We start from the raw sequence: 25,807 nt of genomic DNA on the forward strand, positions 1-25,807 counted from the left end.
ATCTGTTGAGATGTGACTTATATAAGACAGTTTACACATTTTTAGTTAGTCCCACCAGGACAGATAAACCCATGCCGACGAAAACATAACCTCCTTGGTGGACTTAAGTATCAGTTCCCTCCTCAGGACACATTGTTGGTGGCGTTCATAAGTTACCAGAAAGTTGCGTGTCTTAGCTTTGTTATGAGAGCTGCAGTGGATCCACAATCAGCGCTGATGTAACTTGAGGCATGTTGGCTATTTTTCTTTTTGATGCCTTTCAAATGGACAGTCTTGAATGTGCAGCTGAATTGTTCCCATGGACATAAGCTGGGCACTACAGTTCAGTTGATCAATGATGTATTCTGGGTATTGTCGTTCATTTATTGGTGATGGCCTGCAGGCTGCTGGTTCTCTTCATGATATTTGGGACAAACAGAAGCCCCGATGCTCTCTCAATGGTTTCTATTGGAACAAGAAAACGCTCCAGAGGAACCTTCTCATCTATTGTTTCATTTGGTAAAACGTAAGACCGGAGCTCCACCCCTCTGCCGTCCATCTGCTCTAGGATCAACACCTGAAGAGACACAGGACAGGTGACGTGCTGAAAAACTAATGACTAGTGAAACAGTGTCATTTTGGTCATTTGGTGGGGAATACTCACTTTGAAGAAGTGTGTCGGGACAGAAACGTGGTTTTGTCCAATGACCTGATAACGAACATAGAGTTTCCCATCAGCCTCTTGCCTGAAAAACATGCAGAGGGTAATAATAATAATACAATTGAAGTGCCTCACAATAAAAGGAAAATCAAATTTAAAAAGCAAATACAACAATAAAACAGTGGAATGAAAAGTCTAAAGTGAAAACCCTATTTTAACTTTGAAATAAAACATAGGGTGGAATACAATGCGAAAAGGCTTGAGTGAAGAGGTTAAAACCCTGTTTTAACTTTAAAATAAACTAAAACTGCAAATAAAAAACCTAGTTGAAGGCTAGAGTAAAAAAATGTTTTAAGTCTTTTAAAAATATCTAGTGAGCTGGCTTCCCCCCGAAATCTAAGGGCAGTGTGTTCCAAAGGTTAGGGGCGTAAGTAACAAAGGTGGCATCCCCAATATTCTTGCGACTGTTGTGAGGAACCTCCAATAGACCAGCAGCAATGAAACCAGATCTGGATCCAATACAATGCCGAGACTTGTAACCTCAGATTTAACCCTGGGAGTTAATGTCCCCAAGTTAGTGGACAGCATCGTTCTTTTTGTTTTGGGGCCAACTAACAGGATTTCTATTTTGTCTTCACTTAGCTTTCATAAGTTATCGCTCATCCATTTGTTCACTGCCATGAGACAGGTAGTGATGGAATTTATTGCTGCAGCATCATTTAGTTCAGCAGAAATGTACAGTTGTTTGTATCGTCTGCGTAACTATGGAAACATACATTGAACTGTCTGATGATGTCACCAAGTGGCAGCATGTATTGTGAGAACAGTAAATGACCAACGCAACTCCCTTGTGGAACTCTATAGCAGTTGTTGTGTTCCTCAGATACATGGTCTCCCAGTCTGACGAAGAACTTTGTCCCTTTAACGTAAGTTTTAAACCAGTGCAAGACACAGTCACAGAGAGACCATATTTTCATCACAGTCTGATCGCTGACCATTTTATCAGTAGCTGTTTCAGTGCTATGATGTTTTCTAAAGCCTGATGAATTTTTCTAGGATGTTGTTTTCTTTAAGAAAGGCGTTTATTAGCACTGCAACAATTTTCTTAAGTATCTTACCAAAGAATGGTAAGTTTGATATTGGCCTATAGCTGCTTACTGCATTTCTATCTAGGTTGAGGTTGATCTGCAGCTCCTACACCCCTGAGCACTTAAGACACTACCACAGAAATTAAACAGAGACTACCTGGGCAGGTAAAGGGGTCCGGTGCAGACGTAGACGTTTAGGTAACGCTTGGTCAAAGAGCGGCACAACTTCTCCAGGTTATTCCAGGTGACCTGGTTCAAGTGAGGTCTCTTAACACAAAACACAAAGAACAGCAATACAAGTGTGTGTATGGTGAGTACACCTGTAGTGTTTATGTGGGTGTAGTGTGTACCAATGTGTACCAATGTGTACCAATGTGTTTGCTTACCTGTGGAGCAATGTTGCTCAGGTAGAAAGTGTCCTCCATGGCTTTCTGACTCCACTTGTGATTGGCTGCAGCAGCCAGATGACCTCTGTCAAAGCCACTCCCCTTGTAGTCCTGATTGGTTGACCTGTGGAACACATGCACACTGGAAAATACACAGTTTAGTTAGATCAATAAACAAAATACTGTAGTAACTATAGTTAAATGGACAATGTTAACACTACAGATGTCAACAAACATAGTCATATTTTAGCCACTAAACAAAAGGCTCACCTTAACAAATCGACGATAAATTTAACCACTCACTCTCACATACCAAAGCCCATAGTGGAAATAAGTGATTGTAGCTCCTAAGTTTGTGTCACTTCAAACTATCTGTATAATACAGGTTCTGGGTAAAGAGGGCACACATAGTACAGTCAGTACTGACCTTATGTCAAGTCCTCATCCATCCAAAATGAAATCAAACAAACCACTATCTCTCGAAGTTTTAAAGCGTTAATCTAATCTCAGCCATCCTGTTCACTCATTTCATCAGTCCTCCTTTGTACCTGTCTCACCTGTCATCCTCTTTGAACTCGCAGCAATTCCTGTCTGATGGTCCGCTCAGGGAGGCAGGGTTTAGCTTCTCTATTACCCAAGATGCAGTGCGTGTGCGGGGGTCATATGAGATGACGTAGGACTCTCTCGTCTTGACGTTGGCCAATGAGGGAAAGCCATATTTCATCACCGCTCCCGACCCACCTGGACTTACCTGGGTTTCCAGACAGAGCACAGGTGAGTCAGGTCACTACAGTAACCAATCAGAGAGCAATTTAGTATCTTTGAAGACAAACATTATTAAATCAATATTTAGTGTGAATGATGAGTCTATGAGCTGTTTCCCCAGTCAGGGGTTGTTGCTAAAGGCTGCATTTGAACGTAGATTGTGTCACAGTGGCTCAACTAGTCTGCCCCATTTCAATGTCTTCTTTAAATTGCTGTTGATGTTTCTTATTTAAAGTTTATTTTGCTGCAGACAGTAACAACTCATTTTGTGATCACAACTTCAGGGGTGACAGTAGCTCGGTCTTTCAACTTGAAGGTTGTGGGTTCGATTCCGCTAGTCTGCATGCCGATGTGTCCTTGGACAAGACACTTAACCCGCCTCATCAAGACTAAAAAAAGAGCGCTATATAAATACATTTACCATTACACCTGTCTGTCCTGAGCTCCTCACATCAGAGGAGCATAGTTAATATGAGACATAATGTGTCCCTAACCCCTAACATAACCATCACAACTAAATGCCTAACCCTTGACCTAAACTTAAAACCTTAATCCTCAAAAAGCCCGTTAAAGTTGTGTGGACCAGCCAAAGTGTCCTCACAAGGACAAATTGTCTTCACAAAGATAGATTTGTTTGACAATTGGACATGCACACACACACCGTCAGCTCGGAGGCTTGAACGCTCGGTACTGGGACCACCGGGATTCTGCTTAGAAGACCGGATCTGTCCGGCTCCTCCTCGCCGCCTCTGGGGCTCAGGAGGCGGCTGACCGCGGCTCCGAGTCCCGCTCCAATAGCCAAGGTCGCACCAGTCCGACACCACCGCCTCATGCTTTCCCCGGTTTCAAGTACAGGGGACGCGCTCTGATGACGTCATAAGCTGTCGTTCGACAAAATTATACATGGGGGGTTGCCAGTTCGAATCCCCGCTAGGTCAAGGGCTGGGGTTCCACTGAGCAAGGTACCCAATCCCCATTCTCACTGTTAACAGGACACTTTAAATTGACTAAATAAATAAATAAATACAATATACATGGTTGTATATATCTTCAAATATAAACTTTAGCTGTTAGTTATATTATATTGGTGAGATACATTTTTCTTCCATTATTGGTGTGCTGTAATTGTTGTTTAATTTTATAAAACAAGTTATATTTTTTTTGATGCCCAAAAATAAATTAAATGAAGAGAGAGAGAGAGATTGATTTTTGATTTTTAAGTCTCCTTTATTTGCTCAGAGCATGTTATCCATTACATTTAGGAAGAAAATTCACAAACATAAAAATAATCAAGTCAGGATTTGACCGAAAACTAAATCATCATCTTTCACAGCACATAAAACTCCCTTCTCCCCCCACACTTGCAGAAAATCCACCAAATTATTTGTCAATCGATAAAAAAGTAAAATCAGTTTTCAGTCTGGTCTTCAGCATTCGCACAAACATCAGTTTGGCATCCACGTCCACACTGTTCTCCACTCTATTTCTCCTGGTTATGTAGACGGCCATCTTTGATTGGACGATTAAAAAATTAAATAACTGACAGTGATCTTTCTTTTTCCTGTCATATTTGTAACCAAGAATAAAGACAGAGTGAGAAAACGTTTCATTAATCAAAGAAAAAACCTGTGACAGAAAGTGAAACAGAGGACTTAATCTAACACACTGTAAAAAACAGTGAAAGACAGTTTCTCTCAGTGTGAACAGGAAGGACATGAATCAGTGATATTTGGATTTACAACAGAGATAAAAGCATTTACAGCCACCACACCATGGAGAAGCCTCCACTGTAGGTCTTCAGCTTTCTTAGTTAGCGGTGGCTTATACAGAGCCTTCCACTCAGGCTTCTGAGCTGTTGTGAGGGACAGGTGGGTCCTCCAAGGAGTGTCCACTCTGTCCCTGAGCTTGCTCTGCGGTAATGCTTTTAAAACCAAGTAGTACATTGTCCTCCCCGTCATGTTCCACAAACCATAATCAATAAAATCATTCACTTTCAAATAAAATCCAGAGTCACTTTCAAAAACACGAGTGATGTTCATGTTGGGGAAAGAGTCAGTGGGATCAGGCTGAGCTGAGCCGTCACAATAGTTCCTTAAAAGAGTCAGTTCAGAGTCAGTCAGCTGCTGTTTCCAGTTTTTCATCGCGCAGTTTCCGGAGTAGGGGCGGTCTTGCGACGCAGTGGAGCCGTGTCCCGTGAGTCACTGGTTCTTTTAGGAGCCAGAAAAGAGAGTCGCAGCGCCCTCTTTCCTTACAGAAGAGTCCCCACACTTTGAAGAGTCCTCTATAAAAGGTGGGGAAATTATCCAGGTTAAGTCCACGTAAATCCATTAAAAACAGAGTCTGCCAGACCCGGTCCACCGCACCACTCCAGTATGGCGCGAGCCACAGGCCTCCAGACCAAGTCCGGGGGTGACCACATGAGCTGCTGTATGGTTCCAGTGTGCATGAGCTCCTTAATACTGCTGATTTCGAGGCGGAGTCTCTTCTCCGTCACAGATTTTGTAGACTTGACAGCATCCAGAAGAGAATGATTGTCCGTTACACACACAATGGGCAAATTACAGTGTGTGCAATCACCAGTCGTAAGCTCTGAGTAGCGTGTAGCAAGAAAAACTGCACTGTCAATCTCATCTGCAAGTGCAAAAGTCTCTCCTGCTAATGTACTCCGTACAACTCTCCTGATTCGTTTTGACTGCCAGCATATAGGTGAGAATTTTCCATCCTCTCCCATAAGAATAATTAAATGTCCACCCTGCGTGCCTCCGTCTGTGAGGTTTCCCATTGAGGAATCACTGAATGCTAGTTTGAGTGAACTGTTTTCCCCCAAGTACTGAAACCTCAAGGTCACCTCTTCTGATTTCAATTTGCGGATTAGTTTGTTTGCACAGTGCAGGGTCTGAACAGTGGCATGCTTTATGTTTGATGCCAACATGGATATGTCACACATTGTGTCAGGTCTGCTCTGTCTTGCTACCCACAATATTTGTCCAATCTTTGATTTTAGCATGTCACTCTCGATATCTGTTAAAGGAGCCTCACACTGTGTTGCTCTGCTCGGGTCCACAAGGTGGGGTTGAAGACTTTTTATGTACGTACCTTGTTGTACTTGTATTTCATCCTTCAGGGAATGAACCTACATTCCAATGTAGCTGAAGCTGTTGTGTTCTTCACGTCCAACTTGAAAAGCCGCTTTCAATTGGGGGATGATATTTGTGGAGAACGTGTCTGAACCACCCCAGATAAAGTCATCAACATGAGAGCCAAGGACCCCCATCACCTTGCAGGAATCATCCAGCCAGTAGAATACTGCTGGATCAAGCTTTGAAACAGTGGCTCCCAACTGCTGCATAGTGTCTTTCACTCTATTGTACCAGTACAAAGAAGCATCGCTTAGGCCGTAAACACACTTTTTTCAACTTCCATACAGTACCTTCGCACTGTGCTTCTTGAGGTTGGCGGATATACACATTCCAGGTCAACTTTTTACCATGCAAAAAGGCTGCTTTGATGTCCATGGAGTTAAGCTGCCACTTATTTTGACATATAACAGCCATGATTATTTTGAGAGACTCTGAAGCACATGTAGACGAGTCCTTAGGAAGGTCTTGAGTGTTTATCTCTTCAAAGCCCCTCGCAACTAGTCTAGCTTTTGGTACGATGCCTAGAGGTGTGTCCTTAAGTGTGCAGACCCACCTTGTTGAGATGCATTTCTGACCTTCATCTTTCACCTCTTCAAATACATCATTTCGTCTCCAGGTACTGAGTTCACTGTGTTTGGCAGGTATGAAGGCCTCATCATTCACTATTAGTATGTCATCCGTGTATTCCGTGCATAACTTGGCGTGCTCCAATGGAAAAACCTGAAGGTTTTCCATTTGTCCTAGATCAACTGACCTTGTTGTACCAGCAATGTCCTCTGGTTCACTGTACTGCAAATTGTAGCAGTTTTTGTATTTACCAGTTGCCTTTCCTGCCCTGCTGAGGATTTTTCCAGTATGGGCTTGGCCACTTCCATTGTCTTTGTACTTAACCATCTGCCCAGTTTTCAGCCTCAGGCCTTCACAAGTCATGGTTGAGTTTGTCGTCTGTGACATGTCAGATTGATCCAGATTACTTCCTCCAGGCTGTACTGATGCATGAGGAGGTTCACTGCTAGGCTCAGCATCAAGAGGTTCATCATTTGTAGGTGTCACTTCCTCATTTTCAGTGTCATAGTTATACTCACTGTGTCCAGCTGCTGGTGTAAGTTTTTTATTTTCTATTCTTTGATTGTCCTTTTCAGTTTCTTCCAGCTTTTCCAGTGGGCCATCCACTTTTCTCAGCCTAGATTGATGTACTCGAATGTAGGTTCCCCCATGTCTGACAAAGATCACCACACCATCTTGGCCGATGACCACACCTGGATATTTCCATTCATTACAATCAACTCTTTTATAGTAGACTTTGTTCCCCGTTTCATATCTGTCATCAATAGGCCGCAGCGGATCCTCTCAGAGCATTCAGCTTCTGTAAATGCTGTCCTTGTAGCATGTAACGTTGTAATGTGCTTAGCTATCCAGGTACTCACACTGCTTTCAAGAGCTGGAGGCTTATCATTGAGGATCGATGGCAGATTTGGGTTCTGCCCAAATACTAGCTGGTGTGGGCTATAACCATGTACATTGTGCATAGTGTTCTTCGCCATCAATGCCCAGTCTAAAGCCGTCTTCCAGTCACATTGGTTGTCACTCTTCACCCTCATCAAAATGTCAGTAAGGGTTTGATTATGCCTTTCCAGAAGGCCATTGCTCCATGGGCTGTATGCTGCAGTGGTTTTAACTTCAATGTTAAATTTTTCAGCCATGTCTCTCATTTCTTCGTTGTTAAATTCACCTCCATTGTCACTGAATAATTTGCGTGGAGGACCATGAATACTTATCCAGCAGTGAATGAAGTGCTTTATTATCTCCTTGGGTTTCTTCGTGGTGATAATACTGCCTGCTGGTTTGCTGTACCTAATACATGTTTCTCACAGTTTTTCACAATGTCTGTAAGAATTATGTTGCTTTCATCGTCATTATGACCTGAGCACACCAGTAGTTTTTTTAGCCTGTCAACTGAGGCATGTCCAAATTGCCTATGTAGTTTTAACAGGACTGTCTTTTTTTCCTTTGTTGTCATATTTTCTGTCACAGCAAGAATTTCATTCTCATCATTTTGTGTCTCGCTTACATCTGGGTTACTATTATCTCTCAAGTTGACACAATAATGTCCTGAAGATGTCAGTTCAAGCTTAACAGGTTGTCTAAACATTGTGGCTTTGTCATGTGCAATGTCCAAAACTGCACTCGCTCTCTTCAATTAAGTCTTGCTTAAAAGCATTGGTATATCTGCCGGGACAACCTCTGTTTCTATTTTGCATTGAGTCTGTCCTATCTTGGCTGGTATAATCACTTTCCTTGTTGAGTGAACAACTTTACCATCACCAAATCTGAAACGTCGTGCACTCGTATTCGTTGTTCATGTTTAGTCTTTTACTCTGTGGCAGTTCACTTATATGATCATCAAGCCACTTCTCTCCACACACAGTCCTTGTGCAGGCTGTATCAATCACGGCTGATCCTAAAGCTTCCACCATGAAGATTGCTGTTTCAGATAAGGATTCGTTGGAAAACAAAGTAATGTTGCATTCTTCAATGTCATGTTTTAGTCCCTCATCCTTTGTTAGATTTACATGTTCCTTTTTATTGGGACAATCTTTTGCCCAGTGATATTTGCTTTGACATACTGCACATCTCGTTCTTCTCCCATGTTTGTCGAACGGGTTTGTTCCCGGAAACACAGTTTGAGATTGTTGCCAGTTTGACCTACTCTCCCGTTTGCCTGTATATCTTGTGTAGTATGTCGCTTCACTAGTATCTCCACTCATCTGCATTGCACTTCCGCCCTCTTGTGGTGGAGTAATGTTATCGCCAAAAATTCTCTTCAAGGCTGATTTCATGTTAACAAATGAGACGCTGGGGCAAGCTGTAAGCGCCAACTGTTTGTCTTTTACATCAAGTCCCGCAGTGTCTAACAGCTTGAAAGCTAACATGGCATCTGGTAGATCCATTTTTAACTTACGTATTTTGTTGTACAGATGTTCAAATTCAATGATGTGATCCACCATAGAAACACCGCTTCCTCTAGTGATCCGGTCAAACTCCGTGTAGGCCTCGTATTGCCGGTCTTTTTCTTCTTTCAAATACACGGAGTCCAATTTTGTCAGAAGTGCAGTCATTCCCGTGTCGGAATTTAAGTCGCCTGCAGCAATTTCCAATGCACTGGCCTTCGCTCTCCCCGTTAGCGACAAGGTAACCGCCAAGGCTTGCTTCTTTATGTCCAAGTCAGTGACAAGTCTCCAAATTTCGACCTCGTTTTTCCAGGTTTCGTAAGACGTCTTCTCGTCAAATGGTGGCGGGATTTGTAATTCCCAGCGGCGGCCATCCTCTGCTAACAATGATGGTGTTCAACAGAGACTTTACTTAGCAATCGCATTTCACATGAATAACCATGGGTGCCGCCATAAACACACACTCTGCACATGCGCAGGAGTTAACATTACAACTCGACACACACATGATTAAAAAAGAGCTGCAAACAAACAAAAACACACTCACCAAACTAAAGAAAGAAAAAATAAACACACTCATCCATCGTTTTCCTTCTCTAGCTGGAATCGAACTTTTGTTAAAATTTTCTTCAGCCGAAAGACCTCTGTTTCAATAAAAGCAGGATGACCGAGGTCTCCTTTGTTCTTCATCAGAGACCTCACTGACTGACTGTAGAGACGCAGGTTAGGGAAGAACTCCTCAATGTTCACTCCCTTCTCTCCTTTTGTGTCAGCTAAAAACTTTCTTACATGAGAGAAGGAGTAATCACTGTGTGTCTCCCCGGCCTCCTCATCACCCTGTGTGCTCTGTGTGTCTCCCGGTGTGTCTTCCTGTGTGTCCTCCAATGTGTCACCCAGTGTGTTGTCCTCTGACCCCTCAGAGGACACCTGTGAATTATCTTTTGACATTTTCTTGTTTTTTTATGGTGGTTACTTTGGTTTCAGTGTTTTTCCGTTTGATTGAACATTTCATCATTTCACCCATTGAATCATCAATAATATCCTCATTATGGTCCAGAGCAGCCTCTGCTACTCTGGTGACTGTCTGTCCTCTGACTGCAGAGGACTCAGTCTGGACACTCTGTCCATCAGGGCTTTCCCCTGTCTGTGTGTTTGCTGTATCACGCTGTACCTCTGTGTGTGTCTGTGTGTGCGGTGTGTGTGTCTGTGGTGTGTGTGTGTGTGGTCTGTGTCTGTGGTGTATGTATTGTCTGTGTCTGAGGTGTGTGTGTCTGTGTTGTGTGTGTGTGTGGTGTGTGTCTGTGGTGTCTGAGGGTGTTTGTGTCTGTGGTGTCTGTGTCTGAGGGTGTGTGTTTGTGTGTGCAGTGTCTGAGGTGTGTGTGTGTGTGTGGTGTGTGTCTGTGGTGTGTGTGTGTCGGTGTCTGTGTCTGAGTTGTGTGTGTCTGTGGTGTGTGTGTGTGCTTGAGTGTCTGTGTCTGTGTGTGTGTCTGTGTGTGCGGTGTGTGTGTGTCTGTGGTGTGTGTGTGTGTCTGTGTCTGTGGTGTGTGTGTTTCTGTGGTGTATGTCGGTGTCTGTGTCTGAGGTGTGTGTGTCTGTGTTGTGTGTGTGTGTGGTGTGTGTCTGTGGTGTCTGTGTCTGAGGGTGTGTGTGTTTGTGTGTCTTTGCGGTGTCTGAGGGTGTGTGTGTGTCTGTGGTGTGTGTGTGTCTTGATGTCTGTGTCTGAGTTGTGTGTGTCTGGTGTGTGTGTGTGCTGGTGTCTGTGTCTGAGGTGTGTGTGTCTGTGGCGTATGTGTCTGTGTGTTGTGTGTGTGTGGTGTCTGTGTCTGAGGTGTGTGTCTGTGGTGTGTGTGTGTGTGTGTGTGGTGCGTCTGTGTTGTGTGTGTGTGTGTGTGTGGTGTGTGTCTGTGTGTGTGGTGTCTGTGTCTGTGGTGTGTGTGTTGCGCGGTGCCCGGTGGCTCTGAGCAGCGGCTCCGCTGCAGCGTCAGGCCGGCGGTCACCTGCTCTTCCCGGGCATGAGCGGACCAAATGTCTGCCCCGCAACTGAAACATTTGAGCGAGTCTGACGTGACGTGAACTGTGTAGTCATAATCATCTACTCTGAACTTCAGAGCCAGATTTAACTCGGATCTGTTGTCCTTGAGTATCATGAAAACCTGTCTCCTGAAAGACACGACGTGCTTCAGGAGAGCAGATTTACAGCCCAGCGGAATCATCTTTATCGCGGACACGAGTTTCCCGTGCCGCGACAGTTCCTTCATCAGAGACTCGTTACTCAAAAACGGCGGTACGGTTGAAATAATAATCTTTCACCAGTGAACCGTCCACCACCACACCACTCTCAACCAGTTCGTTTACTTTTTCAGTGCTGTCCAAAAAATTACCGACAGCACTGTTCATCCTTGAGGCGGATTTTACTCTGCCACAGCCAGGCCACACGCCGACATCCGGACACAGTCTAACGGCATGTCGGCGTGTCAGTTTCTCCAGCCCGGAGACTACAGGTGCTGCCATTTACCTGCCCGGCTGCAACGCCGGCGGCAGCTACCGTCAAACACAAATAACTCTAAAACTATAAACTATTAACAACTCAAAATCAGTGGTCACAAAAGAAAAGTTAAATATCAACAAAAAACCACCAAGCAGCAAAAAAGAAGAGGATAGAATAAGTCAGAAAAGTTAGAATAACACTCACCCTGACCACGCTCTCAGCCACGCTCACTCCCACCATTCACTCAGAGAGAGAGAGAGTGAACACACAACCTTTATCAATTCATGTCTTTATTTTCAGGTGTTGAGTCAAGATTAATTGACCTTCACATCTAAAACATACATGAAATACAGTCTGTCTGTCGGTCTGTCTGTCTGTCTCCATGGTTACTAACATCAGTTTTTGGGAACAGGAACAGCTTTAAGCGCCACAGTATATGAGTCAGGTTGATGTGGAGGGGATGGCTTGATCTTGACATCAGAATACTATGACTATAATGTCACATCATCTTCCAACACTTTGGTAAAAAATAAATAAATAAACAATAATCAGAAAGTAACCATTCAAAGACATTGTGTGACATAGATCCAGGTCCGTGGGCCGGGTCAGCACAAGGTAGAGGTGATCAGACTTAGGGTTAGCACATAAAGGTGTGAGATAAGAAAGGCAGCATTGTTGAGGCAACCACCCTTCTTGAGACAAACGGGCTGCTCGCAGAGTGGACCTGCACACACAATGACATCATCATACACCACCCAAATACCTATGCCATAACCATGTCTCACACAAGCCAGCTGTGTGTGTTTACCTGTGAAGTTATTCAGGCAGGCACAACGCTGGGAGTCAATGCAGCTTCCACCATTCTGGCAAATCAAACGCTCCTCATCACAGATGTTCACTGAGGGAGGAGAATGGAAATGTTTAACCATCAAAAAACATTTATTCATTGATTATTTATGATAATGCCAGTGTGTACCTGTGCAGCTGGCCCCACCCCCTCTCCAGGTATATCCACTTAAACATGAGTCACAGCGCCTCCCTGTGGCTCCATCTTTACACTGACAGAGACCAGAGTCAGAGCAGTGAGGAGAAGCACTGCCGTCAGCATCACATCCGCACTCTGACACACAGAGAAATGTTGGCCTTATTTTCATTACTGAATGTTGTTATTATATTTAAATTATTGATGTAAGGTTTTGTCTTGTGTTATGTGCACGTGTCCCACTGACCCACACAGACATTGTCATCATCTAGCGACAGTGAGGCATTTCTATAGTAACCAAGGCGACAGTACTGACAGTTCTGTCCTCGCGTGTTGTGTTTACAGCTCACACACGTGACTACGTTGATGAAGTCGATGTAACTGCAGCGGTTGGAGTGTCCGTTACACTCACAGTCTAAGAGAGTGACAGAGAGAAAGAAAGACAAAGACCTGATGTCAGCAACGCAATACAACACACACCTGGAGCTATGACTTTAAACATGCTGTCATGCAGTGTAATAAAATGTATTGTACAACAATATGATGTCAATGAGGTAACGGAAGTGATGCAACGTAGCATCAATTAAATCATCTATGTATGTCATGTATGTCACGTACCAGACTGTAATGTAACTGAAGTAATATACAGTAACTAATATAATAGTAACCTGCCATGTCATGCCAACTACAGTGTCAAACTCATGATTGAATCTTGTTGGCTCGAAGGACAGATGTCAGATGTTCCTCTGCATCTGATTCTTAACAATATGATTAAATTGTGCTCAGCTTCAACTATATTATACATTTCCTTAAGGGGGCTGAACGCAAGTTTTTAAAACAGCTAGTCGAGCAACACACTCCAGTATTTTACTCATGGACAAATTGCTCACTGCCTTTGCTCGGTGTCGGTCAGTTTCCTGAATAAAATTTGGAATTTGCTTTTATGCTTTTGTGGGGTTTCAGTTAGAGTTTGTGCGCTCCTGGGAGTTTGTTGTATATAAACAGACTTTATACAACTCACTCGCTGCTCACTGCTTTGGCAACAGTGGTTGGAAGTCTAATGAAGTTTAATGCTTGAATAGACATTTACCTAGAGCCACTTTAAAGAGCAGCATTAAAATGAAGCATTCTGTAACTTTTTTCCCTTCTCTGTAGCTATGGTTGTTATTTTGTTTTTATTATTTTTCAGTTTGGATCTGATACAGTATTGTATTAAGAGTCACTTACACAACACGTGCCTGTAATCAGGGAAAACAAGCAGTGGTGACATGGTGGTTATTTCAGTGGTATCAATGGTTCTAAAAATGTGTACAATAGTAAATGTATATACTTTAGCAGCCCTAGAAATAAATAACGTTACATTGAGTATCACATAAGTAGCACATAACGCTGTCCAAGGACAAAATCAAACATGACACAAATACGACACCAAGACATGTCGACCGTATTGATCACATCTTCATCTTCTTTGGGACCCTGACTCTGGTCACGAGGAGGAGTCATCAGTACAAGAGCAGGGGTCATAAATACAGTATACGGGCGGTGTGAGAATCACAGGGGAGGTGGATGTATTGAGTGGCCAAGTACAGATTAAGGGGTCATTTGGTTGGAGAAAGCCTTACCCTGAAAGTTGATGTAGGCAATTTTGGAGAGTTGACTGAACTTTGGTCCTCCTGGAATCAGAATCTTCTGGGTTGCTTTAGACATAAAGCAATGTGTGAACCATGGCACGTAGCAACTACCCTAACTCTACAGTCAGGGGGTAACAGGGCTAACCTCTCAACTATCAGAGCTCAGAGCTACACAAAGCTAGTCAGTGGCATTAACAATGCAGTCTCTAGTACCACTGGGATATTTCGAGGTGTACCTTTTTTCTCATAGCCTTTCTCCTTCTGTTCCTCATTTCGTGTTTTCTCTTTAGTTTCCTTCTTTTTTTCCTCTGTTGTTTCCTCTTTGGAAGCTTTTGGTTTCACAAGGAAGAGAATTTAAAGTTGCATGGAAATCCTGCAGCTGCTCTGAATATAACTTAGAAATATAAAAAAGCGTCTGCTAAATGACACGTAATGTAATGTAATGTAAATTTACATTTGTTTGCAAGAGCCTCTAACAGAATGCCTCATTTTACATTTCAGTTCTACATGGATACTTACATCCTCAAAAAATGAGGAAGAAACATTTATTTTTAAATAAACCTGCTTTACCTGATATAACACTAAACACATTTACTCTGTTGGAATCAGGGTTCTTTTTGTTACAGTTAAACTCACTAAGAAAATAATTTCTCAACAGAGGGATCAACTTGTATCTAAGGCTAAGCAGAGTAACCTGTTAAAGTTAATGTTTTTTAATTTAATTTTGAAGCACTTAATCTGATGTAAAACCTAAATATCTTATACGGTCTACATAGCTGTTATACCTGCAAACATATCATAATGAAATGACACTGCACATATTGTACACTGAAATCTATCCTAAAATTTCATCAGACCAAGCAAAGCTATTCATTTTTTTTTTACCTTTATCCTCTTTCTGCCCCCCTGTCTTCTCTCCTTTATTGTCTGCCTTTACATTTGATTCTGAACCTTCTGAGAGTTCCCCAGCAAGTGAATTCGTTCCAGATGTTCCTTCCTTCTGTTCTTCTGAGGGAGACACATCTACTCCAGGATCATCTACTGCTGGAGACTCTGGCTTATATTCCAAATCTGTCACAGGTGAATCTTTTGATTCCAGTCCACTCTTTTGTCTTTCCTCTGTGTCTGGACCTGCTAAGATGTCAAGTCCAGGGTCAAATAAATCTGATCCAGGAGGATCAGCAGGTCTACCAGAATCATCTGGAGCAGTAATAGGATCACCAATAGGCATTGGTCCAGAAGAAATTTGTCCAGCATCTGATCCAGAATCTAGTCCAGATTCAACTGAATCAGTTTTTTCCAGCAAAGGAAATGTGAAGTCCACAGGAGCCAAATCACCAGCAGGGTCAGACTGATCTATAGTGCTGGAGCTGGTTTCTGCTGTAGCATCACCTCCTCCTTCAGAGGAAGGTGGCAAGGACTCTGAAGTAGCACTAGGAGCTAGAGGGGGTGTATCGCTCAAAGAGTATGGAGTCCTAGAAGATGGCACTTCTGGAGAAACATCTGAAGAAAGTACAACTGGAGGAGGTAGTGTGGGAGAGGTTACATCAGGAAAAGGTACAGCAAGAGGTGGTGCATCTGGAGGAAGTACTGCTGGAGGTGGTACATTTGAAGAAGGAGGAGGTATATTAGGAAGAATCATATCTGGAGAAGAAAAATCATCAAGAGGTCCATCAGGTGGTGATACATCAGTAGGAGGTACCCCTGAAGGAGCTAAATCAGGCAGAAGTATATCTGAAGAAGGGGGATCAGCAGGAGGTCCATCAGGTGGTGGTACATCAGTAGGAGGTACCCATGAAGGAGCTAAATCAGGCAGAAGTGTATCTGGAGAAGGGGGATCAGCAGGAGGTCCATCAGGTGAAGGCACATCAGGAAAATATACATCAGAAGGGGGTACATTAGGAGATGGTATATTTGCCAAAGTGTTAGGAGGAACATCAGGAGATGGTCCATCAGTTCCTTCTGTAGGTGAAGCATTTCCAGTTCGACTGGTTGAAGCTGGTGCAGTGGACTGAGCCCTATCACTGGGTGTCGTTATTTCTGGGACTGTTGTTAGGGATGTTATTCCAGTTGATGTGGTACCTTCAGCCGATAAGGTTGTACCAGTGATCAGGTTGGTAGTACCAGTCCAAAAAGGGGTGGAGTCTTTGCTGTCTGATGAGGAAGTGGGGTCAGCAGGTGGAGTCACTGTGTCAAAAATAGACACCTCAGGACTGCTGAATGCAGCTTTGTCCACTGTGGGTCCTGTTGTGATGCTTAAGTCTGGAAATTCATCAGAGCCTGTAGTTCTAAGATTACTACTAACAATAGTGAAAGTTGTAGTACCGGTGTTGACTGTCATAGATTCTTCACCAGATTTGGGAGACTCGTCAGTATCACTCGTTCTAGTAAAGTAAGTTGTCAAACTACTACTAGTGCTTGTTTCTATAGTAGTAATACTACGTTTGTCAGTGGTAGGAGAATCATTGGCTGTGTCTCTAATAGTAAGAGGACTTTCTGTGCTTATATAGACTGCATCAGGAGACCATGTGTCCATACGAAGAGTACCAGTACTATCTGAATTAAAAATAGGGTCAGTAGTGGATGTAGTAGTGCCAACCATTGTAGCGGTCTTAGTAAAATAAATGCTATCACTGGTCGTGCCGTCAGGCGGTACAGAAATATATGCAGTAGTCAAAAAATCAATAGTCTCAGTAGTGGTTAAGGTCCTGCCAGTGGTGGTAGTAGTAGTAGTGTAAGTCACTCCATCTGATGAGGCAGATGCTGCTGTGTTAGTGTCACCAGCCGCTGTCAGAGAAGAAGAGTTATGGCCCTTTAGTGAATCCCAGTTTTCTGTTCTCTACAGAAACTGATTGTACTCTGCAGAACATTGAACTATATGAACTTTTCTGTGTAATATATAAAAAGAATTACCGAGCAGACCCCACCCCCCTCACACCCACTGCTGACAGTAGACTCCAAAAGATAAGACATGACAATTAAATTCTTGAGGACAGGACATACCTGTTCTGAACCTGAACCTGAACCTTCAAAGATTTGACATACTACACAGTCATAACATCTTCCTATGGGTCTGCGTACAAACACTAAACCCTCACACGCAACACCTTCACTTTACTCACATTTTAGGACATTTTAGTCCTCAAATCCTGCTCCTGCTCCAGAATCAGGTGGTCTCTAGTCACGCTCACTCATTCTCTATTGCAACCTCTATTGTTACCTTGCTTGATTTGATACGTGACCTACAGTGCTCTTCATAAATTGACCTAAATACAGGATGTAGTTTGGAGTCTACTGCAGCTGTCATCTGTGGCCAGCCAGTCACTTTTTAGGAGCAGGGATGTTTTTAAGGGACTTTGGTGGTTCTTAGGCAAAAACATCCAAGAGGACCCCATGCAGAACCATTCCAACACTCTGACCTGAATTATGAAGATTTTTTGTAGCAAGCTAGTGACATGAGGCCTCTTAATGATGTGCCTATTGAAAGAGTTGCTGCAATCACTTGTACATTTTAACATAATTTAACAATTTAACATAAAACAGTTTGCCTGCCTTATCAACATCCCTGCTCAGAAAGTATGAAACCCGGCTCTGTGCTGCAGAGACTTTTACTGGAATCCAGTGTGTCTCTACAAATGACCAGCACCACATACTGCTGGACAGATTCCACCTCATATTGCACTTTTTTTCAACTTTTTTTAATTTTTTTTTTTAAGATTTAAAGATTAAAATAAACATGAGACAGACTTTGTGTCTGTATCCGAGCAGAGTGTGTGGATTAAGGCTGGTGCATCTCTACAACACTCGGATATCACACCAGTCTATTGATCTCAGTCTGTTCTATTTGTTCTACTGTCTACTCTATTGATGTTTACTGTCACTGTTGCATCTTGTGAGATGTCAGAATATTAATCTGAGCTCAGATCAGATTTACATCGGAAACAATCGCTTCATTATTATTAATAAGGCAGATTTTCTTTGATCCTAAAAACCTGAGTCTCTGTCTCTCAGTCAGTCAGTCAGTCAGTCTGTCTGTCTGTCTGTCTGTCTCTATCACCTCCTCCCCCTTTGTGTGAGTATGTGTGTTGACAGGTTAAAATCCATGAACACAGATTAAACATACACACACCATCTGCTGGAGTGTTAACCTGCTCTTAACCACAGATTAGTGTTCAAAGACTTGACCTGAATTCAGACATGTGACCATTCACCTAGCCACTGGTTGACTGATTTATTAATGAATTTACTGCCATGTTTTTTGTTAAAAAAATATGATGAAATGCCAAACTAGTGATGAGACGATGCAATACTCAATATTGGTCTGATAAAAATCATTGAGATTGACTTGTAGAAAAAGAAAAAGTAAAATTTGGTAGTTTTCATAAACTTTAAAAAAATATGTGCCAGGTTACCAGGACTTTACTGAAGGCTGCGCTCACATTGTTGGAGGCTTTTGGTCGGTGCATGCATCAGCACACTTGTGTGACACTTAGTCATTTAACCAGGGTAAAATATGATATTGGACTGACGGTTGGTACCAGTAGATACTCAAGCTTTTGATATTGGTGTCAGACATGAAAGAGTAGTATCAAGCCATCTCTATGTCAAACATATGAAAAATCACGACATATTCTGTTCACTAGATGCAACACTTTCAGGAGGCCCAGGGTGGTGTAAAGACAGACATGTGAGGAGACAAACGGGTGAGCATTACTTACTGGCTGCTTCTTCTTCTGCTTCACCTGAAGAAATACACAAACAAACACATCAATAATAACATTTCATCCATGAAGTTTGAAGTTTGAGTCACTATCAAAAACATGAATTGTTTGGTGTTTGACCATTTAAAAATGCAAACCCACTCAAGTACCTGTGATTTGGTTAAGTAGTACACAGTTTGGGAGCATAAAAATCATTGCATGCAATTTGTAGCTCCAGGAGCCTACTAGTGCGTGTGTTACATACAGAGATTAGCGGTGCCTTTGGGAAGGGGCAGGTAAGATCCAGGTCTCCAGCTTCGAGACTTGAATCCTTGGCTGCAGCGTTGACAGTCCTGTCCTGTTGTGTTGTGGTCGCATTCACACTGCAGTGTTGCATCTCGTAACACACACCGAGATGCATGCAGGTTACACTTACACCTGCAGGAACACACACACACATAGTAATACACACATCAGCTGTGTTAAGCGATTATTCCCACGTAAACATGACTAGTTTTTGGATGCAGTGTCAGCTGATTTTTTTCATTACCTGGCAGGTACGTCAATGTTGGAGATGGCATAGAAGTACTTCAGCAGGTTGTCTTTCTGAACATAGGTTCCTCCTAGTGCTGGGCGTAGGAGTCTCAGGCGGAGGTTGGTAAACGTAAAGAATTCTCTCAGACCCTTCATGGTCTCCATACGTGTATATAGAGCATCTATGTTGATCAATTTTGGACCGGCAAACACCCCAAAGCGAGCACGCACCTCGAACATTACCACCTTCTCCTCCTATGGTTCAAATATATTGTAGGTCAGTTTATGTGCTCTGCAGCAAGTGACCAAAACTGTTAATTAGTCTTATTGGTTATTAGACTCGTATGAGGTCCAGCTACCCACCTTAGCACCAACCCACCGAGAGTACTGCTCAGTGCAGATAACTCGTGTTATGTTACTTGGCGCTAGATCAGAGACTCCTTTAGGTGACATGCCAAATGTCTCCAGACAGTCGTCAGCATAGTACTGATAAGGCTGCCACGTTACACCTGAAACAAGAATGGGAAATAATTACATTTTGGAAATGTCAATGATTAGAGTTTACACTTGCTGGGGGCATCAAGCTCAGCAAAAGCGTTAGGGCATTAATGACTTCTCATTTTTCAGATCTACTTCATCACATTGATACAGCGGTGGAACACAGATGAGCAACTTTTATTAAACTGTATTTTTACGAAGTTTATGATGCGATCTCTGGGAAATTGGTTTGATGAGAAGGCTAATGTACTCTAATGTCAAAATTGAAAAGAATATGGTCTCACGACTACTCGAAGATATACTGTTGTCTGTTACATCTGTTCAAGATTGTGCCCAAAAGTTTGGACCAATTATTGGTGAAGCTGTGAAGGTGTGGAAACATGTAGATAAATTATGTAAATGGGAACAAATTGGCATAATAATACTCCAATCTTTCAAAACAAATTACAGACAATCCAATTTCCGCAGTGGCGAACTCAAGGGGGTACATTATTTTTCAGATATGATGAACAACTGTGGCTTGATGTTCTTTCAAGACTTGAAATACAAATACAACTTACCTGGTTACTGGTTCCGCTTTGTTTTTTTTACTTACAACTACACACTGCTATACGTACATATGGGCCTGAATTATCATTTGCCAACCTATCCAATGGTTGAAGTTCTACAGTAAAAGTGGCCTTATCTCTTCCAGTACATAATTAAAAGATACAAGAGAACCTAGCAGACTATATTGGCATAACTGCAGTTTGGAATATCTCCCTAACATTACAAAATCACAATCACCAATTTATACAGTAAAAATGATACACATTATATATACTGTGTACAGAATGGTAGCACAAGTAAAGCTATAAATTACTGGTACTCCACCCCATGAGCTGAATATTAGGGTTTTACCACCACATGTCCTATTTTTCCCTTTTCCTTATTATTTTTCAGTTATTATTATCTGACTAATACATGTCATTTTATTTGTTCCATGGTATGAAAAAGAAATAATAGTTGGTCATGAACAAGAAAATGGTGGTGTCGACCTGGGCTCAGTCCTGGGCCCTGTACAGTTTGGCTCTTTTATACTCAACATCAGATATATATATAGAAAAGGACAGGGCCCACTGTTTACATTCTCGTTAAACCTAAAGATATGAACAAACACATGATGTCATACCACTGGCTATATCTGTCACTGAATTACCTTTGTCCATGGACTTCTCCAGCACCATACTGGTAGGTCGACCATACTCAAAGGTGACAGTGATGTCATCTACCACTTCCAGACTCTTGTTCCAGGATAAAGTGATGTTGGCCAAAAGTGGCTCAGGATACCTGGACCATGTGACTGTCTGCCAATATGTGATGAGCCCCCCCCTCTCTCTGTCTCCCATTAGCTGAGGAGGGTGAGACAGGTCAGGGCTTGAAGCATCACATTCGTCACTGCACAGGTATGGGTTTTCCTGAAGACGCAGAGATACAAAATTACAGTCAGTCACTCTTACGTTAGTGTTTAATGTTTTAACTGAAGAAAATCAACCTGATAAACTTAGAGAAACAAATGGAGTTTAAGGATGGACTAATGTTTTCTGGCATAAAAACAGACTGTCAGGATCAGTAGTCCTCATGAATACTAACTTTGAACTGTGCTTAGGTTAAGGTTAGGGTTAGACATTAACTGGTTATGGTTAAGGTTTGGGATAACACTTTGTTTAGGCCTTTCAAATGAATGGAAGTCAATGCAGTGTCCTAAGAAGACTAACTGCGCAAACCTGTGTGTGTTTGTCCCACCAACAACATCCATGAACAGTGATGGATTAACACTGATGTTAATCTTATCAGTGTGTGTTAGAGGTTTATCCTTTAACTTCAGCTGGTGCTGCCAACTGTCACACTGCAGCTGAACCAAAATTTAACAAACTTCATTAACCAACACTGAGTCTCAGGATGAGGACAGAAACAAACTCATGGTTACAGTTAGTTACCGTAGCTAGTAACTTAAACCTTGACCCTGACCCTAACTACTGAATATATGCATGTATAAAATGTTATTAACAATGGTTACTTTTATGAGATTTTTCAACATTTAATTTACAGTATTACTCATCACACATATATTTCTGTTTTTAATCTTACCAATTTTTATTTATTTATTTATTGATTTATTATTGTTATTATTATTATTAGTATTATAATATATACATATACATATACATATATATATATATATATATATATATATATGAATATTTATCTACAAATCATTAGTGGTGGTGGTGGCTAGGGGTACTGTACCTCCTACTGCCCTTGCTGGACTGCTGGTAATTAATCTAATTATTACATTTTTTACCACCCACAGCATTAGTACTACATAGATTATAAGTAATTCATTAGCCTAAACAGTTTCAAGTCTGGATATCTACATTTTTATTTTGCTTGTGCTCTGTTTCTCTTTCCATTTATTTCAATAGAAAAAAAACCCCACAAACACTACAAATAACCACAACTCACTTAACTTTGTGTGTGTTGTTGCTGTTCTATAAATCGCAGCTTTAATGTGGAACTGAAACCATCACTTTTCACAATATGGGCAATGTTTTTTTTTGTTTTTTTTTAAATAAAATTTTCAACGATTAAATTATGACATTTAGTTTTTACTTCCTTACTACTGTTACATCTATCAATAATTCAGGCATGACTTCAGTTTCCCCAAAGGAACAATTAGACTGACAATGGGAGAGCATGTGGTTCCCAACCTGAGGCTCAGGACCCTGCTGGAGACCACCTGATGATTGACACATACTCATTATTGACCTGGACATCAGATGACACTGTTATTATTCTGAACCTCATTTTAAAACGGTGGTAATTATAAAATCTTCAGTGGTATGTATTGTGAAATGCTTCCTAACACTTTTCATGATTCTATTCATAGACTTTTTTTTCCCTAAATACGGCTGCTAAATGCTATAAGCACGTTATGTGTTAACTCTAGTGCAGGGGTCACCAACCTTTTTGAGACTGAGAGCTACCTGAAGGGTAGAGAATAATATGGAGGGCTACCATATTCATTTTTATTATTTTGTGCAATTTACCATTTAAATGATGAATATTATGCATTCAATTGCATACACATTAATTCCAGTGCTTACTCCTAATGATTATCACAGTTTGTATAAACAATATCAAGGACATTTTACTCAGTGATCATATGGATACATGCAAGTGAGGTGAAGTGAAATGTGCCCACGGGCACCTCGTTGGCTGCTCGTGGGCTACCAGGTGCCAGAGGGCACCACGTTGGTGACCACTGCTCTAGTGTTTTTATGTTTTTAGATACATCATTTGAGGGTCACAACTAATGTCGTTGTATTCTTATGCAATGACAACAGAAGGCTTTCTGATTCTGATTCTAATTGTGAAGTGTGTTTCCAGTGAATCATCAGTATATGGCAACATCAGACAGTGTTTAGTGCAACTTTTATCTATCTTTTTCATGCACTGGATCACATTGAATTACTTTGAATATTAAATATAACTTTTGTTGGTTAAATGATCTCAAGGTTTTTGTCTTAAGCTTGCCATTATGATGTTAAAAAGGACAAACGTTTAATTAAAAATTGTAATTATGAAATGGTCTGTTTTTATGTCGTGCTTTGGTAGTCTTGAGGACCACTCAAAGGACAAGTATGTTCATACAGTGCCTTTTCTTTCACATACTGTTCAAACCATTTACATACATATCCATCAGGAGCAATTGAAAGTGTCTTGCTCACAGACAAATCAACAGGTAGACTAGATCAACCTAGTGAACCTCCAGTTGGAAGATGATTCACTTCTCTCACTAAACCCCATAAAATGATGCCTCAATGTACCTGCTGCTGCATGAACTCCTGTCCTGCACTGCTGCTGTGGCAGCTCTGATAGTATTACTTGACAAAGCCAATTTTCAGACAAAAGAAGCAGCATACAAATAATGTTACATCATTTCTGTTCACAAAGACCAACAGAGGCAGAATAACACCAAGCAAACCTCAGTCACTCACATTTTTAATTTGTAAGACCTGGGTCATGGGAGTTGGTTGTCTACTGCTGCCTTGTTTGGTATGTTTGTGTCATTGAGGTGAAACTCAAAGAAGGATTTCAAAAGCAGAAGTCACAAAATAACACTGTGCTGTATAATCTTTGATTTTCTCTGATTACTGAGTGCCAGGAGAGAAGGCTTTACAAAGAAAAATCTGTCTAACAATTAGAAATAAAGCTGTAAAGGCATTGTTAAAATATCATAGATTAAGTGAGCATAGATTTTTTTGTATCAGATATTGATGGACTGATATTAACCTGGACCCCCATCCCCCCTGACTGTGTTTCTATGTGTGTGTTCAGGTGATGTGATACTGACCAGTGTGCAGAATCTCTCAGGTGGGTTTCCACAGGTGATCCCTGGGGGGTCAACCCTGATCTGCATCACCTCCTTCATGTTGGTGGGTGGAGGTTGACAGGAGTAGAACTCCCAGCCTGGCCCAGCCTCCGAGCTGCGCAGAGACCGACACAGGTCAAATTGACCTCCGGATTGACTATGGCCCAAAGCCAGCAGGAGGGCGAGGAGGACGAGGAAGATGAGGGACATGGTGGACCGACTTTTAAACAGACAACAGGTTGATCAGGACATCACATCATCAACAGGTTCACTGATGTCCAACTCTTTTTGGTTCTCAGAGTAAAATTTGTTGATACCTTGGTAACCATCCATTAGGTGGTTGCCATCACCTGTGGCTCCTTCATGTAGTTCTACAAAACTGTCCTGGCCTGCAGACTGGAACAAAGCCGCAACAAAATCAGAATCAGTGACACATTCATGACTTTGGAGTCTGAACCATTATAAGCAACATCACTGCTCCCAAAGTGAAGCCAGAATGTCTGGATCTCCTCCTGGTTGTTGGAGGCAGAATAACCCAATAGCCCTGCCCCCAGGTGGGACATGAACCAAACTAATCAGTATGTTGATGGTATATATGGTCTCTGATGATCTTCATATACAGTTATTGATCACCTTTATTTCCAGACACTATTCACACACCTGAACACTTGTGGAAAAATGAGTGGAAGCCAGACCTGATAGAAACCCGATCCAGACTCTGGACTTCATCAGATCTGATCAGACATGAGGTCCTGCATAAAGTATACTGTAACAGACCTAAACTGGTGAAACAGCAGGTTGAACTACAATGAAACTGGTGGAACATGTTCAGAGACATTTTGCCTCTAAAGAAATAAGGGCAGATATGAATAAGACTCGTCCTGTTTGTTTGTTTGTTTGTTTGTTTTCTGAAATGAAGATGGAAGTGATTAAAGTGAGACACTGAGGAGTCCTCAGTGAGGACACGGATGTTCCACTTCAATATTAAAACACCCTAAGCACACAAACCCTTCTGTACATCCTCCACCATCTTACATTCACCTGCTAGCACAATTCCTAAAAGTGATTCTGGGTCAGGATCATAGAGGTGCTGGAGTCCAGAGTCCTTCACAGACACATTTTCTAATAAAACACTTTGAAAAACTTTTTTTTTCTATCTGTCACTCTGTTACTGTCTCTGTCTTCATCAAGTGTCCCTCTGTTACTCACCTGTCTCTCTGTGTTGATAAGCTGATTAAACCGAAGACCAAACGTCCGTTCTCCTGCTGCTCACGGTCTCCTTTTTTTCTCCTTTGTCTCTGTCTTCTTTTTTCTTCTCTTCTTTTGTCTTCACTACTCTTTGTGTTTTGTCCTCTCCTCTCGTTCTTTTTCTTCTCCTCCTCTTATATCACTCCTGTCCTTGTTTTCTCTTCTGCAGATAAACTGTTTGTTCTGTCGACTCGCTCTCAACTGATTCTCTTGCTCTGTTAAGTCTCCCTCTCACCTACTCTCTCTCTTTCTGTCTCTCCCCCTTTAAACTGTGAACGCTCTCTCTCTCTCTCTCTCTCCACTGTGATCTCTATGACTCTCTCCCACATTTAAAGTCACACT

General features: G+C 41.9%; 2 protein-coding genes across 2 annotated transcripts; both read right to left on the bottom strand.

The window, feature by feature from the left end:
* Nucleotides 1-349: 349 nt before the first annotated feature.
* Nucleotides 350-3,752, bottom strand: endog (endonuclease G). Its single transcript, XM_044026899.1, has 6 exons — nt 3,541-3,752; nt 2,672-2,865; nt 2,115-2,256; nt 1,886-1,995; nt 644-725; nt 350-556 (listed from the first exon to the last, which is right to left on the bottom strand). The coding sequence occupies exons 1-6, from the start codon at nt 3,709-3,711 to the stop codon at nt 359-361; spliced, it is 897 nt and encodes a 298-aa protein (XP_043882834.1). The 5' UTR covers nt 3,712-3,752; the 3' UTR covers nt 350-358.
* Nucleotides 3,753-11,731: 7,979 nt separating this feature from the next.
* ntng2a (netrin g2a) lies at nt 11,732-25,544 on the bottom strand. Its single transcript, XM_044027201.1, has 15 exons — nt 25,427-25,544; nt 24,535-24,613; nt 24,200-24,437; nt 21,002-21,260; nt 19,669-19,814; nt 19,322-19,560; nt 19,037-19,209; nt 18,790-18,813; nt 14,957-16,858; nt 14,308-14,400; nt 14,063-14,137; nt 12,688-12,855; nt 12,435-12,578; nt 12,267-12,356; nt 11,732-12,182 (listed from the first exon to the last, which is right to left on the bottom strand). Exons 3-15 carry the CDS (start codon nt 24,425-24,427, stop codon nt 12,064-12,066), a joined length of 3,660 nt encoding a protein of 1,219 aa, XP_043883136.1. The 5' UTR covers nt 24,428-24,437; nt 24,535-24,613; nt 25,427-25,544; the 3' UTR covers nt 11,732-12,063.
* Between the last annotated feature and the right edge of the window lie 263 nt (nt 25,545-25,807).

The sequence above is a fragment of the Solea senegalensis genome, linkage group LG5 (genome assembly GCF_019176455.1).
Source record: "Solea senegalensis isolate Sse05_10M linkage group LG5, IFAPA_SoseM_1, whole genome shotgun sequence".
NCBI lineage: Eukaryota > Metazoa > Chordata > Actinopteri > Pleuronectiformes > Soleidae > Solea > Solea senegalensis.

Bases quoted from the DNA above. Each gene is read 5' to 3' on its own strand.
- endog (XM_044026899.1), bottom strand. From the start codon at position 3,711: ATGAGGCGGTGGTGTCGGACTGGTGCGACCTTGGCTATTGGAGCGGGA. The intron at 726-1,885 runs GTAGTCTCTGTT...CATGTTTTTCAG, and splicing joins GGACCCCTTTACCTGCCCAG to GCAAGAGGCTGATGGGAAAC. The intron at 557-643 runs GTGAGTATTCCC...GTGTCTCTTCAG, and splicing joins TCCCGACACACTTCTTCAAA to GTGTTGATCCTAGAGCAGAT.
- ntng2a (XM_044027201.1), bottom strand. From the start codon at position 24,427: ATGTCCCTCATCTTCCTCGTCCTCCTCGCCCTCCTGCTGGCTTTGGGC. The intron at 19,561-19,668 runs GTGGGTAGCTGG...TTTGAACCATAG, and splicing joins CTCGGTGGGTTGGTGCTAAG to GAGGAGAAGGTGGTAATGTT. The intron at 12,856-14,062 runs GTAAGGCTTTCT...TCACTCTCTTAG, and splicing joins TGCCTACATCAACTTTCAGG to ACTGTGAGTGTAACGGACAC.